The 20,448-nt window shown below is 43.9% G+C and overlaps 1 protein-coding gene across 2 annotated transcripts in view; it reads left to right on the plus strand.

The window, feature by feature from the left end:
- The window catches only part of Slc38a9 (solute carrier family 38 member 9), a 59,608-nt gene extending 54,856 nt beyond the window's left edge, over positions 1-4,752 (plus strand). For both annotated transcript variants that reach the window (XM_051183068.1, XM_051183069.1), the window contains exons 13-14: positions 2,258-2,347; positions 4,512-4,752. In XM_051183068.1, the coding sequence (XP_051039025.1) occupies positions 2,258-2,347; positions 4,512-4,677 (256 nt within the window). In that variant the 3' untranslated portion in view covers positions 4,678-4,752. The remainder of the gene's footprint in view (positions 1-2,257; positions 2,348-4,511) is intronic.
- The last annotated feature ends 15,696 nt before the right edge of the window (positions 4,753-20,448 follow it).

The raw sequence follows: 20,448 nt of genomic DNA on the forward strand, positions 1-20,448 counted from the left end.
CCTGCCACCCCCCCCCCAGCCTCCCAAGTGCTGGGACTAAAGGCGTGTGCCACCAACGCCCAGCTGTGTGTGTGTGTGTGTGTGTCTGTGTGTCTGTGTGTGTGTGTGTGTGTTCATTATTTTAATGGTGGTCATTAGAGTGGTTTTTCTTCTTGGAAAAAGTCTGAGATCTGCCTTTTGTCATCACATTATAGCACATCATATTTCTTCCCTGTTTTAAGAACACATTGTCATTTGCCCTACACTTAGTTACATGTTCCACAGGCAATGATTTTTTTTTTTTTAACTCAAGACTTCTTCATACCCTTAAGTTTTATTGAATATTACCAGGAACTTTAATTTTCAAAGGTACATTATCAATATCTAATGTAAAAAATTGAAGCTAAGAGTTTTAAGGTATTTACTGGTTCCTTAAAAGTTGGTCAGTCCAAGCATGTCGGCTCACACCTGTGTCCCACGCACTTAGGCCTTAGAGGCAGGGGAGTGTCGAGTATGAGACCAGCTGGGAAACAGACGCAGCACTCTTGAGACCCTGGCATCCCCTTCAGAAATTATAAGTAAAACCATTACTTGTTAGCATGAATAATATTTTTATGAAATAACTGATGTCCCCCAAAATTGTTTTACAATTAAAACCTTTTTTTATTTTTTTATTATTTTACTTGTCTATCCCAGTTCCCTCTCCTTCCCTTCCTCCCCCTCCCTCCCTCTTACTCTCTCTGCCCCCTCCCCTCCCCCCACCCCAATTCCCCCATGAGGCACATCCCCCATGAGGGATACTGCCTTAACCTAGAGACAGGAGAGAAGCCCTAGTCCCTCCTTCAAATGACCTGACGGTTAAAACCTTTTAAAGTCTGCCTTCTGGTTGACAGTCAAAGTCTGTGTGTTCCGCATTGTCTGTCACACTATTATTTCATTTAAGTATGTGAAGAAAATTCAGCCTCCTATAGATGTTGGAAAAGAAGAGGCGCTTTTAATAGCCTTTCCGATAGTTGTGAATGTCTTTGGTGCCGCGAGGAGGCGTGGCACAGCCTGGCCCCTCGTTCGCCTTGTGCAATTGCAAAACTGGTCGCCTCAAACCCAGCTGTTCTTTGCTCCTCTGTCCCAGAATGGTCCATGACATCGTATTTGCTCTGTGTTGGTTTCCAGAGTTCTGTAGGGCCCTCAGATGCTCACACACTTCTTTATACGTCACTAGAACTCACATCCATTAATATCACTACCCACTTCATCCTAAAACAAAGTCTAAATTTCAGGAAACCGTCAAGTTCGCAGTGGCAAATGCCACGTGCTCTAAAATCGTAGTTTTTATTTGAAAACTCAGTTGTCACTATCAGCAACAAATACTGCCTGTTGTTTTCCCTGAAGGACAGGCTCATCAACCTTCATTATAGGAAATGCCAGCTCATCAACGAGTGCAGCTGCGTGGGCCTCTTCAGGGGTTGTAACATCTGTTGAGACTTTCAGAGACGCTGAGTATGCAAATGTGCTTGCATGCTTCCCATTAGACCTCATAGAATATTAAAAAGGTACACACTCCAATAAATGGGGCTTTGCTCCTTTCACCCTTGGGTGCTGGGAATCCAACCCAGGGCCTGGAGCATGCCAGGTTAACGGCCCACTGAGTCATATCCCCATTGAAATTATGAGATAACACCTTGATGCCTAATATCTTTGACTTATCGAGATGTATGACAATTACTTATCATGAGTAATTTTCTGTACTTTTTCATGCACTGACAATATTCCCCTCCACCTTCCTACCCTCCACTTTTTTCTTTAGGTTTTTTTGTCTTGTGAAAATCCAGCTAGCCTTTTACCCAATTGTTCAGATAATTCTTGGTTATCTACATAAGTAATGATGTTGTTTTTAATAATTTTACTATATTCTGTCAGGTAAACCGTTGATTTTCTTGATCTACAATTTTATTTATTTATTTTTTTACAAGTACCTTAATAGGCTTCTTCATGGTTTTGTTTTCTCAAGATATTCCAAGTAAAATTATAGCTAGAATGTACACTCTGTTACATACTACTAGTTTGCTCCTATGAAATTTGCCTTTTTATAAAACTGGATGAAAAGGCTAATTTCACTGTCCCCTTACCAGCATTGAGCAGTATATTTCAGTGTTGTTGGCAAGTTAAAGACAGTCATGTGAAAGGTGTTAAGAATTCATTTTAATTGTCCTAAAAATCGGATATAACTTATCTGTTTTGTATTTTTTTTCTTTCATGTAAATACTCTTCTATCTTCTAGCATTTTCCATGTGCTGATTCTTAATTTAATTATTGTGGGAGCTGGAGTGACCATGGCCTGTTTCTACCCAAACATAGGAGGGATCATAAGGTAGGCTTGTACACACGTGCTCTGCTGCCCTTGTTGCTAATCATGCTTTGATTTAATGACTTTTCTGTAAGTGTTCAGTACTGGTAGTGTTCAGGTATACTTCCTGGTATTTGTGAGGGTGCTCAGTAAATTCCATTTTTGCTGATCTGTGATAGAGAAGCTCCCACTGTCCCTCCACTACCTTTCTCTTCTTTTCATATTTCTTGGTTTCCAGTGTGTTTGTTTTATCTGAAATAAAAAGTTATGTTCAACATGCATTACTTCTTAGGTATGCCCAGGAAGTCCTTTATATGCCAATACCTTGTCCATTTAACTCTTAATACATCTCTGCTCAAAAAGAGAACAGGTTCCAAAAGCAAGAGATTAACTCTGAGATGGCGTTCTTGATGTTCTTACCCTAAAAAAGATGGCAGGAAAAAAGTTGATACAGACTGTCACTAGAGATGTGTTCAGAGTAACCTGAGGCCTTCCTCCTCATGAAAAGCAGACAGAGAGAAATGCCTTCAACATGGTCTGAAAATATCTTCCTCCATACAGACATGAGCTTGAGTCACTCTTGTGAAGAACCTTTCCTAAGAAAACAGCAAGCCATAAAAGAAGAAAGTGTGCCATGATGTGTGTGGAAGAGAGTGCCATGTATGTCTATGGAATAGAGCGTCTGTGGAGAGAGTCTGTGGAGAGAGTCTGTGGAGACTGAGTCTGTGGACGGGTTGAGAGTCTGTGGAGTCTGTGGAGAGAGTCTGTGGAGTCTGTGGAGAGAGTCTGTGGAGAGAGTCTGTGGAGTCTGTGGAGAGAGTCTGAGAGTCTGTGGAGAGAGTCTGTGGAGTCTGTGGAGAGTGTGGGGGGAGGGGGCGGGGGGGGGGGGGGGGAGTCTGTGGACAGAGTCTGTGGACAGAGTCTGTGGACAGAGTCTGTGGACAGAGTCTGTGAGTCTGTGGAGAGAGTCTGTGGAGAGAGTCTGTGGAGAGAGTCTGAGAGTCTGTGGAGAGAGTCTGTGGACAGAGTCTGTGGAGAGAGTCTGTGAGTCTGTGGAGAGAGTCTGTGGACAGAGTCTGTGGACAGAGTCTGTGGAGAGAGTCTGAGAGTCTGTGAGTCTGTGGAGAGAGTCTGTGGACAGAGTCTGTGGACAGAGTCTGTGGAGTCTGTAGACTTATAATGGACTTAAAAGTCCCTTTTTAATTATTCTTCAAGAAAACGGGGGATTGCCTGTTTCTCTGTCACAAACTCATTTAAGAATTTTGATTATCTTTGATAATGACACTGAATGCCTCAGACAAAGCCATTGTTTCATTTTCAGACACAGATGGTACAAATCCTTCACAAACCCTGAACGGCATTATAAAGATCAAAAGATCAAAAGGTAGCTCATTTGGTAGAGTACTTGCCATCACCTCATAAAGCAACGTAGTGTTGCAGGTTTGAAATCCCTATACTCAAGGAGTAGAGGATCAGAAAGAAGTTCAAGGTCATTCTGAGCTATATAATAAGTTCAAGGCCATCTTGGTCTACATAAGACCCTGTATTAAAAAAAGGTCAAAGGATCTGGAGAGATGGCTCAAAGGTTAAGAGCACTGGCTGCACTTCCAGAGGTGCTGAGTTCGATTCCCAGCAACCACATGGTGGCTCACACCATCTGTAATGAGATCGGGTGCCCTCTTCTGATGTATAGGCATGTATGCCAGCAGAATACACATGATAAATAAATAAATCTTAAAAAAAAAAAAAAAAAAAAAAAAAAAAAAAAACCTGTCTCCAGGTGTGTCTGAGATTTAAGGAACAAATAAGAACTGTTTGCCATTCAGACATTTCAAAGACACGCAGGAAATAGTATTTTTATTAATTTGAAATCTAACAAGTTTTTGTTTGCTTGCTTGCTTGCTATTTTTGAGAAAGGATTTCTCTGTTTAACAGCCCTAGTTAACAGACCAGGCTGGCCTTGAACTCACAAAAATCAGCCTGCCTCTGCCTCCCAAGTGCTGGGATTAAAGGTGTGCGCTGCCACCGCCCGGCTGAAATCTAGTAAGTTTTAAAGTTAATGTAAGTAACAAATGACAAATTTTGTTGCAAAATGCGCCTGAATACAGTGTAAATTGTACTGTATTTACCTTAATTATAAGGCATCAGAAGTGCAGCACCCTGCCAACCCAGTGTGTTCATTCTGCAGGTACTCAGGAGCAGCTTGTGGCCTGGCCTTTGTGTTCATATACCCTTCCCTCATCTACGTAATTTCCCTCCACGAAGAAAAGCGGCTGACGTGGCCTAAATTAGCCTTTCACGTTTTCATCATCATTTTAGGCCTGGCAAACCTGATTGCACAGTTTTTCATGTGAAAACTGCTCTCTCAAGATTCCTCATGGTATTCTGAGAAACTGGCAACGGTTCTGCATAAAAGAACTTGAAAATGCTGTCATTGCTGTAATTCTAAGTGTTTTTCTAAGATAGTTGGAAGCAAGGGAGTTATGGTCTGCTGATAACTATTTTTGTACTGGAGCAGGGAGGGAACTTGGACGGATTCGTGCCGATGTTTCTGTTGATGAGTATAAGGTGGGTGGGTGTGCTTTGCCTACAGCCAGGAATCCCCTCAGGGGTCTTGGGTCAAGGCGGCATGTTGCCAGGCCCTGTTTCTGTCTCCATGTACTCAAGTCCATCTTCTTACTTGCTGGGCCTTTTCTACAGTTTACCCAAACCTCGACTGCTTCAAACAGTAAAAACAAATACCTCACTTTAAAAGAAGTTTCCATGGCATCATTATTAATTGAGTGAATTACTAACCAAATACTTAATCTGAAGAACAAAAAAAATTTAGATAGTATCGGTCCATCAGAAAATGCATGTAAATTACCACCAGTGTCGTAGTTGGCAGGAGTCAGTGAGCACTTAGATGGCGGGGCTTAGAGGATCCAGAGTTTAGGTCATCCTCAGTGTCATGGCCTTGAAGCCAGCCTGACCATATAAAGCCTTGCCTCAAGACACCAGAAGAAAAGAGAGGAAGACAAAAGAAAATGGGTATCAGGCAAACATGTACAGAGTGTGTTGATGTCTGACTTTTAGTTCTAATCCAGTTCCAGTGACCTAAATTGAAGGTACAGTTCCCAAACAGGATCTTACACATGAAAAAAGCAATTGTCCTCATAGGCCCCTGGACTCTTCCTTGTGTCCTGGAGAATTGCATGGACTGTCATGAACCCAGAGCGGCTGCATGTGAGGCTCTTCAGATGAAAAGGTGAATTGCTAAGAAGGGTGGAATTCTACCCAGTGTATCCTGTGTCACTCTGGTTCAGGTGTGACCTCCAGGAGCGGACACTGTACAGGAGAGAAAGTTATCCTCCATAAGAAAAGCTTGAGTCTGACAAGATCAAGAAACCCAGGTTCTTAGTGTTAACATCTAGTTCCCTTCTGAACTAAAGCGGAACCAGCATCCAGATGTCTGTCATCCGTGTAACGAGGTCTGTGTCCCAACCACAACTGCTAACAGTTAGAGCTCTCTAATTTGAGGCTAAATTGTTTAAAATGCGTCATGTTTCCTCTTCCCAGGGCAGTATGCAGATTTGTGTCATGACCTTCCTTGGAAAAAAACAGGTGAAAGGGTTTTTATAAATCTAGAAGGAGCTCCAGATTTCAGACCAGCTTTAATTTCTTTCCACATGGCTTAACATCCTGTTGGAGCTCCATGCCTATGCTTATAAGAAGCTGTAATTCCTGACACTTTTTAAAGTCTCGTCTTGAGAGCTGTCAAGCACGTACACAAACAGAAGGATCTGGAAAACCGCAGACGCCCTTCCCTGGCTCCAGCCATCATGGACCTGGCTGGATTTGCTTCACCTGTTTCCTCCTGCTTGTCCTTTCTACTGACATGTTTAAAATCCGATCTCAGACATTGTCATTCCATTTCTACAAACCTTGATATCCAGCTAACAGCCCGAGCTTTGAATCTAGTCACAGTTATCATGGAGCTAGTCTCAGAAGCTCTGGCCAGCAGAACGTGCTGGAGAACTCATGCTGCATGGGCAGTCCTTTATGCTCGAGAAACTCTGGAACTTAACGACTACAGAGTCCAGTTCTGTCTGAGAACAAGCTGGGTGCTTGAAGAGATGTTCCCAGCTTACTCTCTGTATATGCGTGGTAGTTTCTTTTGTCTGTGAGGACTTTAGGAACCCATTTTCATCGTTCTTTTCCCAAAGGCATCCCTGAATACTCTGGCACATCAACGACGTGCTGTGCTTTGACAGTCAAGGGTGATTGGATGTGGTTTTGTCCATTTCATACGGAAAAGGGATTTGTCGGGGGATGCTACTCTGAACAACAACAAAAAAAAAAACAAAAACAAAACAAAAAAAAAAGGATCTGGACTTATGCTGTTGTTTCCTTAAAGAGGTTGATCATTTAGACCTCCTAATGCCCTGTTAGACAAGCCAAATGGCTCTGGGTCCTTAGTCTCTTCATGAGACTCCTCTGGCCCGTCACTCAGCTCAGTGTCCTGGCTCATGGTGAACATGACACATGACGTGACATGAACTCACACGAAGTTAATCTGACTTTCTCTACTCTCATCTCTGAACTTTCTAATTAAACTGCTTCCCTTTTTACTCAGATGTGGTTAGCCGTTAGACTTAGCTTCTTTAACACACAGCTGAGGAACCTAAAATTTAAAAGTTTTTTAGAGAGGTCCTCCTTAGGAATCCTGTGGATGTGTTTGGGCTCTGCTAATAGTACACCAGAAAGGGGAAAAAATGAAGCTAAGTTTTATACCTATGGATGACTGTGCAAAGTCATTACTATCAGCACACTAAAAAAAAAAAGCGATCGGAATAAGGAATAAATGTACCCATTGGAAGAGACTGTCTTAAGGGAACTACTCAGCACCTTAAATGTGTTTTAGTAGCTGTGCAGCTACTGATGGCAGCTATGGGCTTGTTTTCTGCTTCTACTTGAAACCTGCCAAGAAAATGTGTGTTTTTAATTATCATTTCCAGAATTACTCTGTTTAAACAATTGAATAGTCAGCAATGTGCATACTTTGGAAGAGCTAACGGCGTGCAAGGCAGCCTAGCCTGTACGTCCTAGAGGGACTTTTCATCCCGTGAAGAACAGTGCACTTGCTCCTCAGCACATGGCAGGTCCTGCTGGGACTGTTGGAGTCACGCGGTGCTCTGGGGAGGGATGGCAGAAGAAGAGGGACCGTCCAGAGGCAAGAGTCCATTTTCACTGTCTTCCTCCTCCCCAAAACTATGTTCGCTGTGCTCACCAGCAATACAATAAGTTACACGCATTCACTTTCATTGGGCAGATTTCCTCTAAATCATATTTTGTGACATTTAATTGCTTCTTTATGTGATTATTTCCTCTTCTTTATTATCACTAAAGCATTTAACTCCCATGGCTCTTGGACAAAACGCATATTTGATTAATATGGGATGTAACTAGTCATACACTGGGTGCTATAAACTTCAAATTTTTAATTTCTTTATGAGTATTCAAAATGTCAAATGTTTACATTGATTAATGTAATAGTGTTTTGCTTTGTTTCTGTTACCGTGATAAAATACTAATACCAAAAGCAAGAGTCTGTTTTGGCGTACAGTTCCAAAGAGGGAGTCCATAACGGCCAGGAAGGCAAGAGCAGTAACAGAGCAGGGCGGGCCCATCACATGTCCTCCGCACGTAGGAAACCAGAGTGTGAGCACTGAGTCTGGAGAGTATAAACTCCCAGCCTCTCCCCGTGACGCACCGCCTCCAGCAGCGATTCCGACGCAGAAGCCCACGGGCAGCGTTCTCATCGAAACCCGGCAGTTGGTGACAGCAGAGAATATTGTGCTGGGTGTTTACCTTACCCACTTGCTTTTTGGAAGTTGGTGGTGATCTGGGTTTTGTGTTGAACCTGACTATATATTAACTTGAATGTCCAAAAACAAATCCAAGTCTAGTTGTTGCCTAACTATTGTGTGTCACTACTCTGTGACCCAAAGTGAAATGAATCCCCGATGTCACACACACTGACCCGGCGGGCCCCACTTTCGCACTTAGGATTGTATAAACGCTTACTGTAAAATAGCTCTGATGGGAATCTCAGAATCCAAACAGTATTCTTCCATTCTTCTTTACAGAAAGAAAGAAAAAAATTAAATCAGAATTATTTTGAAGAAATGTATCTCTGGGACTTTGTTTAGTAGAATTTGGATAGGAAATACTATCATCTCCTAGCTCTGGCCACAGGCAGAAGCAGCTAGGTTCCACAATTCTGAAGTGACCGTCCTGTATCTCATGTCAGGCTACGAGGAGCCTTCCTTAAAGTTCTGATCGTCTAGGAAGGCATATGTCACGTTAACTGAAACCTAAGGTGACCATCCCCAGAACCTTTTGGTTTTTGTTTGTTTGTTTCGAGACAGGGTTTCTCTGTGTAGCTTTGGAGCCTGTCTTGGAACTTGCTCTGTAGATCAGGCTGGCCTCGAACTCACAGAGATCCGCCTGCCTTTGCCTCCCAAGTGCTGGGGTTAAAGGCCATGCACCACCAACACATGGCTAATTTCTAGAACCTTTTAAGCCAATAAATAACCCTAATTTTCTGGCTTCTTTAAGAAAAATTACTTTTTTCCCCCTACCAAATATTTTTTTTTCTTGATTTCTCAACTTTTCTGGAAAGCCAAAATAAGACTGCTTTTAAAAATTGAAAATAGCACCCCATTTATCTCAGACTATGCCTCATGTCCCAGAGTAGCAATGAAGAGGTTCTACTCAGACACTCCCCTCTGACTCTCAATCCCAAACAGTCCAGAATGTTTAGTCACAGCAGGTCTCAGGATGCACTTGTTTATTAACGAGTCAAGATCCCACTTAAATGGAAAATAATATTAGATGCTATTATCTAGGATTATCTCACATCTCCCCCAAAATAATGGGGTGCCGGTGCTAGAGGTGTAGCTTAGTGTACACCACTTGCCTAGCGAGCACGAAATCCTTGGTTTGATCCCAGCGTTGCAAAAAGAAAATAAAAAAAAATGGGTCAGCCAGGATCCAGATTAATCATTCAATACTTGAGCACTTAGTACATACCTGACCTTGTGTTAAGCGCTGAGCATGCTGTGGTGAACAGGCTAGGTGTGGCCCCACGGTGGAGTAGCCTTTGTCCACCCTTTCTGACCCAGCAACTGAGTCACCTTCCTTAGGTGCCACTGAAGTGCCCAGCATCCGCGCTCTGGGTACCGTCTCAAATCCTGTGGCACGTGATCTGAGGAGCTGAGTGTAGGAGCCCGGTGTGATAAGTGGGGCTTCTCAAGTGAGCTGTGTCTTTCCGTGTAAAACTCTTCCACAACCCAGGTGTACAAAACACAAGCCATCGTGTCCTTCTGTGACCTATCGAGAAGTGCAAATTCATAAAATCAGGCAATGTATAGCAGACATGGGAGACTTCCTAGAGGCACAAATATTGTAACCGTGGGTTGTGATGTTGGTTACGCCATATTCTTAACCGAAGCCTAAGGAACCAGCTGGGGTGTGAACTTACAAGCCCGTCTCTCCTCACTCTAATGGGGGAAATGAAAACCCTAACTTTGCAACAGGGATACTGTGTGGCCATTTAAATTAACTTCACAGGTGTGTAACAAATGCCAGGGGACGCATTTGTAAAGTCAAAACTAAGTATGTGAAATTAAAAACCTTTGTCTGGACATACGCATGGGGGAAGGGCTTGAAGCTTCACAAATACGGGCTTTGGTTACCTCTGGGTGTATCTGTTTATTGTCTTTTGTTTACCCATGATGTCTAAAATGTTGAGATGCATTATGTTATATGAGGTAAGAGTAATAAATACTTTTTCTTTGAAAAAATGAGCTTTTTAAACTTAAAACAACAGATACCTTTTTTTATATTAATGGCAAAATTTCTGCCGGGCATAGTAACAGATGCCTTTGATCCTAGGACCTCTGAGTTTGAGGCCAGACTGGTCTACATATCAAACTTCAGGCCAGCCAAGGCTTCATAGTGAGACCTTGTCCCCAAAACAAATTCTGGGCCATTGAAATGGCTCAGCGCATAAAGGTGTTTGCCACTAAATCTGATAATGTAAGTTCAATCCCTGGGGATCCACATGGTGGAAGGAAAGAGCTGACTCTTGAAAGTGACCCTCTGATCCGCAGTTCACACTGTGGCACCTGTGCGCACACACGCACGTGCGCGCACGCGCGCACGCACACACACGCGCGCACACACACACACACACACGAATATTGAATTTTTTTTTCAAAAAATTTGAAATTCCATAATTGTGCTTTTGGTTTTTAATGGCTTTTTGTTTGGGGGTGAGGGTTGATTTGATTTTGGTTTTGAAGTGGGGGGGTTCTCACTGTATAACCAGGTTACCTGTGAAATCGGTGCTTATTTATTGATAAAAATAATGACAATAAATCAGGCATGGTCATTCTTACCTATAATCCCAACATTTGGAAGACTGAGGCAGGAGAATTGCCTGAACTGGAGGATAGCCTGCGCCATAGAAAGAGACCCTGCCTGACTCAGAACAGACTGAGAGACACAGCCAAAGCCTATGCCACCTTGAATGTGTCCTGACCCTTTAACACGCGCCCCTGGCCTGTCCGTCCCAGAAACACGCGTGATGGGTGCAGGGGATGACGGATGACTCTGGACTGGTTGCTTGGGAACTGCTTCCCAGAGTAAGGTCTATTTGAGTTAGGGTTTAGAGAAACCGAGGAAGAGGGTAAAGCTCTGAGTTCTCTGTATAGAAAAATGGGGATGACTCCCCACTGTACCCAACCTCAAACCTGCAAGGTACCTTCCCTGCCCAGACTTTCCTTATCTCATTGTCAGTCTGCCTCAGTCTTGCAAATAGTGGGTTATTTACAGGTATGAATGAACATGCCACTGTCTCTTATCAATCAACACCCCACCCCCGACAATAACTGTCCTTGTTTGGATGCCGAGTTGGCACTATCTTCTCCTGTGTGCATGTTCGGGTACTGAAAAAGAAGCACCAGACAAGCCTGGCTTTGTCAGAGGCCAGCCAAGGAGACTGAGCATATGAGACATGATTTCTTGCTTCCGTTTTATTTGCAAACTGTAAGTGGTTGTAACAATGCACCTCTTAACTAACTCTGAGGGCCTAGAAGGGTCTAGAACACACTGCATGCACAAGGCCCTTATTAAACCAGCTCACTGCACCAATACTGTTTCAGGATTAATTCTACCGTTACGTCTTTGGAAACGCTTGGCAGGAGTGTGAGGACCCCTCCTTACAGAGACACGGCAATGAGCAGAAAGAAATTCTGTTCCCGTTGAGATGTCAGTTCGGTCCTTTTCAAGTGAGTAGGCAGAATGGCGTCTGGAGGCCAGGAGAACACAAAGCACAGATGTAACTGGTTACATCACATAAACAGGACTGTATAGTCCTAACTCTGTTGGGAAAAGCATCGCTCGCATTCAAACAAAGGTGTAGGGATACCCTCCTGCCTCCATCTGAGTGCAAAGGAGAGACAAGGCACTGGCCCCCAGCAGAAGCCAGGGCACATGGAGCAATTGGGGACGTCGGGCAGGTGCAGGGCTGGGGTAGTATTTTTAAGAACTGGCTTGTGGTTGTAGGGCCAGCATGTGGAGGAGGTTTCTCTGAGAGAAACTGACAGTGCCCCCTGGTTTGCACAGTCTTCTGTGGGGGCAGCCGGTCTTCCTCACCTGATTGGTGAGGTTCACCCAATAAGGGAAGGCAGTCTGCTTTACTTAAAGACTACCAGTAAAGCTGACGTAAGCGCAGTTGTCTAGCATGCACAGGGTTCCGGGTCCGACCCCTGCACCGACTTAAGTGCTAATCATACATCAAAGCAATATGGAAGCCTCCAAGAACTATCCAGATGTGGCTCACTGAGCGTATGGGTAGCATCCCCAGATGAGAAAATTGATGGGCGCACTGGGAACTTCACAACCCACACCAGCAGGAAGCAATCTGTCACTTGTTAGTTGTGGAGGAATTCCCTGAGGCATGTGGCCGTCCAAGCCCAGTGCCGGTGGGCACAGCACACCCTGCTCCGGCAGACAGTGACAGCATGTTTAAAGAGCTCATGGTTGGAGTGACACTTAGATGCTTGCACAAGCCAACACGGGGGCAGAGGGCAAAATGGGACACTCCAATCCATCAGTCATGGCTCAGACACAGCAGGAGACGACACCCTGGCAAAGCATTTGTCAACTGGACCAACCACCTTCCAGGCCTCGGAGTCACCCTGAAAAGGTAGCATCCACTCGGGGTTAGGTGACAACTGCCTTTTCTTGGAATGCTCTGAGCCTCTCCTTCCTTCCTTCCTCCTCCAGGAGCATGTTGCGAGATTCCCCCAAATAAGCAGAGCGGATGACATTTTTTAAAAAGAGAATTCAATAGAGACGTTAAAGGAAACCCCAATTCCACAATCAGGTTAACATCTTGACATTCAGGAAAATGCTTTCCGAAGTCGATAATGTAACACTTATTTTGTTATTCTTATGTATCGTTATTTTATGTGTATGGGTGTTTTGCTACATATGTGTGTCTAGTGCCTGTAGAGGCCAGAAGAGGCCTGGAGTTCGGACAGTTATAAGCTGCCATGTGGATGCTAGGAATTGAGCCCTGGTCTTCTGAAGAGAAGCCAGTGCTCCTAATGGCTGAGCCATCCATCTCTCTTGCCCTGTTTTGTTATTTTAAATTATTATTTCCCTTGTATTTGGTATTTGAAATGGTTGATTGCATACTGGATACTGTAATTTAATCTGCTATTGTTGGACATTTCCTCCAGCTTTGCTGTTTTGATGACGTGTGTGTGTGTGTGTGTGTGTGTGTGTGTGTGTGTGTGAGTGTGTGTGTGATGAAAAGCCATCGCGCGCATACCTCCACTTACATAAAATAAATTCTAGAAAAAAAGTTGATGAGTCAAAGACTTTACGTATTCACTAAGGCTTTTGCTAAATGTCCACAAATTGTCTTCATGACAATTATACTGATGTAGGGACTGAAGCTGTAGCTCAGTAGCTCAGTTAGTAACTTGCTTGCCTAGCACACGTCAAGTCCCAGCTTTGTTCTGCAGCGTGGACAAGACATGGTGTCGCCCACCTACAAAGCCAGCACTCGGGGGCAGAGGCAGGAAAATCACAAATTCAAAATCACCCTCGACTACACAGCAAATTCTCAGGGTCAGCCCAAGACACAAGATCTGGCCTCAGGAAGAAGGAACATGGGAAGGGAAGAGATTTACTAATTTATACTCATGACATTAGTATAGAAACACCGACTGGACTGTCTGACCCCTATATTTTAAAACATCTGCTGAACTGAATAAAATGTCATCATCCTGTTTCCATTTATACACTGATGATTATAAGTGAGATTATTTTTATTTTTCACATTTACTAATCTTTAAGATTTCCTTTAATTGTTGCACAAAAGCCAACTCCAAATTATCTCAGATGGCATTGTTCCTCTGAATCCTGATTCAAAATCTTGCTGAAGGTTGTATTATGTTGTTCCAAGTATTTTAAGCACAATCCTCTTGCTTCCTGTGTTGCTGGTGACTTTTTACCTATTAGCAGAGCATGAATAATGCTCCGTGGTTAATCAGATTTTGCCTGCAGCAGAAATTGTGTTTATCAAGCTAGCTTTGGGGAATGCTGAGGGTAAGGCTAAGGTTTGGGGAGGCTTCAGCGGCTCTCAACCCTGGCAGATTTGGTCCAGCTCTGCCCCCAGAACAGTTAAGCCACCTTTACCACAGCTCCCAACTGCACAGGCATCGCCTGCCTGTTAGTCACTCATCTCTCCTACTCTAAATATTTTTGGTTATTATTTTATCCCTAGCACCTGTATTTTGTCAAGAATAAAGGGCCACTCAAAATATTTACTGATCAAATGAAACTTCTGATCAGAATGAAAAAATGGTTGAAAGGGCCACAGAGACGGTTCCATCTACGGTGAGCTTGCTGGGTACACACGAACTGGGAGCCAGCTGTGGTCGTCAGCACCTCGATCCCAGCACTGAGAGGTGGCTACAGGCAGGGCCCGGGGTCAGTAAGCCATCTTATTTAATAATAATAATAATAATAATAATAATAATAATAGACAGTGGTGTTTAAAGTGGTAGAAGACAGACTGATTGGCACGCCTCCACATACTCATGCACAAATGATCATGTACACATTTACCACTCACATTAAAAAAGTTTGCTATAAAAAATCAAATTGCATACAAAATAGAAGAAATTATGAATAGATGTTTCTCTGTCTCTGAGTACACCTATCTTAGCTTTTAGAGTCATGGAGGAAATCCAGAGGGGAAACCTATGATTTTGATTACATAAAAATGTTAGAGCCTATGGGTAAAAAAAAAAAATAGAAACTAGAGTTTGGGGTATAGCTTAGAGATAGAGCACCTCCTAGTATGTACAAGCACTGGATTTAATCCCCAGCACACACACACACACACACAGAGACACATACACACACACACCACACACACATACACACCACACACGCACAGAGATACACACCACACACACAGACACACAACACACACACCATACACATACAGACACACATACAACACACACATATAACACATATACACATCACATACACACACACACAGACACATACACATACACACATACCACACACACACACCACACATACACAGACACACACACCACACACACAGACACAAACGACACAAACAACACACACAACACACACCATACACATACAGACACACACATACACATCACACACACATCACACACACACACCACACACATACACAGACATACCACACATACACATCACACACACACACATACCGCACACACACCACACACACATTCATACAACACAACACACACATACAACAAACACACAACATACACACCACGCACACACATACAACAAACACACAACATACACACCACGCACACACATACAACACACAACACACACACAATACACAACACACATACAACACACAGAGAGACACACACACCACACACATACACAGCCACACACACATCACACACACACACATACGATCAGAAGCTAATTAATTACAAGAGAGGTGTCAGGCAGAATATTCAAGCTCTATATGTGATATTGATGAAAATGAACAAGGAGTAATCTAAGATTTTCTAGTACATAAATGAGAAAAGGTTATAAAACAGACAACTCACAACTGAGCAAGTACAAATGACTAACAGCTATACAATAACAAAGGAAACCCATTTTCTAACAACCGTTATTAAGAAAGAATACAATTACAGTGCTCATTGCTGACTCGGGCACAGTGAGCCCAGGACACAATTCTTATTTGGCTCTAGACCTTCCTTCAAAGCCAAGATTATAAAACTCAAAGCGAGGCATATAAACTTAGTTTCCTTCTCTGCATGTTAACTGTTTCAGGCTGTCCCTTAGAATATTACATGACAAAAGCCCTCAGTCCCATTGAAACTGTAGGAAAGGTGTACAGAGACCTACAAAGGCAACACATTAAAGTCAAGGTGTTGTTCTATCCAGGAAGTACAAATCTAATTCATCCTGCCCGGTGTGATGGCTCCCACCAGTGACCCAGCACTGGAAAGGCTGAAGCCTGGAAAATGCCACAAGTTTGAGCCAGCCTGGGCTACATGGTGAGTTTGAGCCCCACTTGGGATGCATAGTGAGACTCTGTCTCAGAAGAAAATTATTAAGGTTGCTCAACTACATGTCATTCATTAAGATTCAGCCACCCATGCTTTTGATAAAAGAATTTCCAGTGGGCACGGATGAGGAAGCGAGCTGTATTATTTAATCTGTATCACTGGTACTGTTTGATGGGCTTTGCCTGTGTGTGTAGACACGTGACACAGATAATTGCTTTCCAAATCTTTTCGTCTTTCAAAACAACTTCGGTTTAGTCTCTGTCTACGACTTTTCTTTTTCTTACTAATCACAAACCACAATGTGAATTTCAGCAAACAGCGCCACATCACAAAACATTAGCCTGGCTTCACGTTTCTGCTTACTTTCCCCGAGTGAAAGACAGATGTTTTTTGTTGAATCGGGACCATAATTTGCATCTGGTGGGACAATGGGCCATATTTTTCTGTCCACACATTGACATCAGCAAGAGCTATGCAAAGGTAGAGGAAGGATCTGGCTCGGTCAGTATGCAATTCAGCCTGGACTTACGAGGTTAAATAGCCAAGTGATCATCTGATGGCAAACTAGCAGATTTGGAAGTTTCCTTTGAAATTTCCTGAGATTTTTCCTTTGAAATTTCCAGGCCAGTGAATGAAGTAATTCCAGACTTTAATGAGTGTCAGGCCTCTCTGGCTCTGACCAAACACGAATGAGTGTGCAGACCAGCTCCAGGTCTTGGCGTGGCAACCGTCTGTGTCCATACTCGACTCTGTGACCACAAGTTTCTTCTGATAGTCACCTGTCTTCAAAGTGACCCTGAACGTTGAGTCAAACATTCCTACCTGCTTCCCAAATGGGGAAGCTGGGGGCCCAGAAAGCCAAAGCCAGTTCCCTACTCCCACAACAGGAACTGTCCATTCTCAGGTGGTCATGCTGTGGACCGTTAGTCAAAGCAAAGTGAAACTTCCTCTTCTTTTGCTTATCTTTCCTATTTAAAAATTAAGTCCTTTCTATTTCATCTGCTCCCCGGAGACTAGCCGGGTTGTTGGTTTGTTTAATCTTTTGACTGGTGTAAATTTGAAGCCCCACTAATTGGAGCAGAGCCCCGAAGGCCCCCTCACCTGCTTTGAGCTCGGCCTGTGTAGCAGAGGGAATGCTTGAACAATGTGGTGTTATGGAGAGAGTTTAGGGAGTGGCCGCTTTGTTCCTTAACCTGGAGAATACTGTCTTTGAAACCTTCAAGTCTGGATATTGCTTTCCCCTGTAAACTTTTGAAACACATTCATCTTCAGGGTTTCCTTGTGTGAGTTTACCTCTGGAGATATTTTATCATCTGAATTGGGAAAGAAGGAAGGCCTCAGGCTCATTACACAGCTCAGGGTGACTTTGAACTCATCTTCCTGTCCCTACCTCCAAGGTGCTGGGATTCCAGGCATGCATCACCACTTCCAACAAATTCCGTGACATAAATCTCTTTTCATAGAATCGAGATTGAAAAGAACCTTGGGGGCCAGCAAGATGGCTCAGAGGTCAGAATGCTTGTCACCAAGGCTGGTGGCCTCAAATAAATCACTGTCATCCACACGATGGAAGGAGAAACCGAACGGACCCAAGTTCTCCTCTGACCTCCACATATACAAACAGCACTAAATAAATACGTATTTTAAGAAGATTCTTGTTGGGTTGTGTTGTTGTTTTGATTGGTTTTTGCAGTAATGGGAATCAATTCAGAGCCCTTCACGCCAGGCCCTCTACCCCTTAGCTACATCCCAACCATCATAGAGCTTTTTAAAATCTTAGAGAGATTTTAAATCTTAGCTAGAAACTAAATTCAAATAAGTTGTGGCATGTCTCTGAGCTATTTACATGTCACTGCGATACAGATCTGCCCTGTTCCTTTAAAAAACAAACAACTTCATGGCAGTTTGTATGGACAGGTCCTAGTTAATGTAGCCCTTTTGTTTGGGGGATACTTTGGTTATTAACGTTTTCCAATATTACTGTACATTATAAATGGCAAACCCCTTGCCCTTGTATGTAGTTTGATGTCTGAGTACATTTACAGGATGGATATCAGGCATGACGTCAACATCTCAGTAAAGACTGTCCTTCCTCCCAAGCGATGCCTGTGGTCCGTGTTCATGCCAACGCTGGATATTACCAGGGGACTGGAGTTTAGGTCAGTGGATAGCATGTCACTCAAATGCACAGACCTTGTTTTATTCTCTGCATTGGGGTGGGGCGGCAGTGGGTACCTTTTATATCAACCTATCGGAAACATATTCATGTGTTACATAGAGTAGGAGCCAGGCCCTGTGTGTTTGTGTGTGTGTATGTGTCTCTATGTGTGAGTGTGTGTGTCTGTGTGTGTCTATGTGACTGTGTGTGTGTGTCTCTATGTGAGTGTGTGTGTGTCTCTATGTGAGTGTGTATGTGTGTGTGTCTATGTGAGTGTGTATGTGTGTGTCTCTATGTGACTGTGTGTGTGTCTCTATGTGAGTGTGTATGTGTGTGTGCCTATGTAAGTGTGTATGTGTGTGTCTCTATGTGACTGTGTGTGTGTCTCTATGTGACTGTGTGTGTGTCTCTATGTGAGTGTGTATGTGTGTGTGTGTCTATGTGACTGTGTGTGTCTATGTGAGTGTGTATGTGTGTGTCTCTATGTGAGTGTGTATGTGTGTGTGTGTCTATGTGAGTGTGTATGTATGTATGTCTCTATGTGAGTTGTGCGAGTGTATATTTGTGTGTGTATGTCTCTGTGTATGTGAATGTGTCTCTGTGAGTGTGAGTGTGCTTTTGTGTGAGAGCATGTGAGGCTATATGGGAGTTGTGTGTGTGTGTCTTTGAGTAACTATGTTTCTGTGTGAGTGCATGTGCATGTGTGTGTGAGTAAATGCATGTCATTAGTGTGTGAGAGTGTCTGTGTGATTAGTGTGTGAGAGTGTCTGTGTGATTAGTGTGTGAGAGTGTCTGTGTGATTATGTGTGCGGGAGAGGGAGGGAGGGAGCTTACTATGAGAGGAGAGCATAGCATCAGTGTGGCAAGAATAAAGCAGGAGGAAACCCCCAGGTTGCATAATCTGCCCTGCAAATAAAGCAGCCTGTGATGGCTGTGAGCCATCGGACGGCATGTTACAGTTGCGTCACATATGATCGGAGCTTTAGCTATTACAGGCATTCATACTTGTCAGGGTCAGATACTAGCAAGGTGGGAACATTCCAAGAGTCTTTAAATGTAGACTTTCTTACAGTGATTAACTAACTAACTAACTTAGATCCCAGAAATTTTCCCCTGTGACCTGTGACCAGAGCACACTGGGCATGTGTCTCTTGTCGCATCCCTCGCCTACAACCTGTAAGAAGCATATAGAAATTGTTTTTACAGGACCAGGGAGATGGATTAGTGGGTAAAGATCCCTCTGCCAAGCTGGCCTGTGTCAGCTGGGTCCCTGCGGCCAGTGCAGTGGAGGGAATGACCTGACTCTCTCAAGTGTCACTCATGACCATGCGCACACACGCGCATGTGTGCGCATGGTGAAAATGTAAATGTGTGATTGTTTTCCTAACACCCACACGGGAAGCACGCTCCTGGAAGCAATCTGAACACACAGATTTCTCACCTCCCGGGGTACAGTTGGTGTTTGATAGTTTTCCAGTAGGATCCTTTCATCTTGCGGCTGCTTAGATATGGGTCGTGTCCGCCTGGGCTCATGCTGCACACCGTCCCTCCCTGCACCCCATTTCCCTTTCTATTGTCCTGCCATAAGCCTCCTGCCTGTCACAGCTGCCTGATCCTAGACTTTTCAGCTGCCAGAACGATGGGCTCAAATAAACCCCTGTTCTCTAAAATCTACCCAGTCCCAGGCACTCTGTTACAGCAGCAAAAACAGACTGAGACGTCACCCCAAGTAGACCGGCACCCAGCCAGATGTGTTAATCACCCCTGTAGACAAACTGCCAACAACCTAAGGGAAGGCAGAGCTTTTTTACTTCGTGTTTTCATAAGTCTCAGTCCAGGAGGAACACTGCAGTTGGGAGCACATTTCAGAGGCTGCTCACATTTCAGGAGACAGAGGCAGAGGCAGAGAGGGGCAACATCTGTCCCTCAGAGACATCCCTGAATGACCTACTTCCCATTTCACCAAACTGAAACCTCACCAAACAGCACCACCGTGTGCAGACCAGCTTCCAACCTGGAAACATTTCAGATTGAAACCCAGAAGCAATGACTCCACCCCCCCCCACCCCCTGAGCCTCTGAATCTCAACACAGTGCTCCGGCAGCCACAACCGATCACTCACGGTAGGCTTACCGATGAGGCCAGGCTGCATTGCTGGACTAGGACACCGAGTAAATGTTTCACAGTGATGGTGGGACATCTTGCCTTGAGCACATGCATTGCCACCGTGTCTGTCAGTGGCCTCACCTGTGTATTTTGAAGCAAAGATTGTTAGCAGTGGTCTAGCCACCCGAGGG

The sequence above is a fragment of the Phodopus roborovskii genome, unplaced genomic scaffold, assembly GCF_943737965.1.
Source record: "Phodopus roborovskii unplaced genomic scaffold, PHOROB, whole genome shotgun sequence".
Lineage (NCBI taxonomy): Eukaryota > Metazoa > Chordata > Mammalia > Rodentia > Cricetidae > Phodopus > Phodopus roborovskii.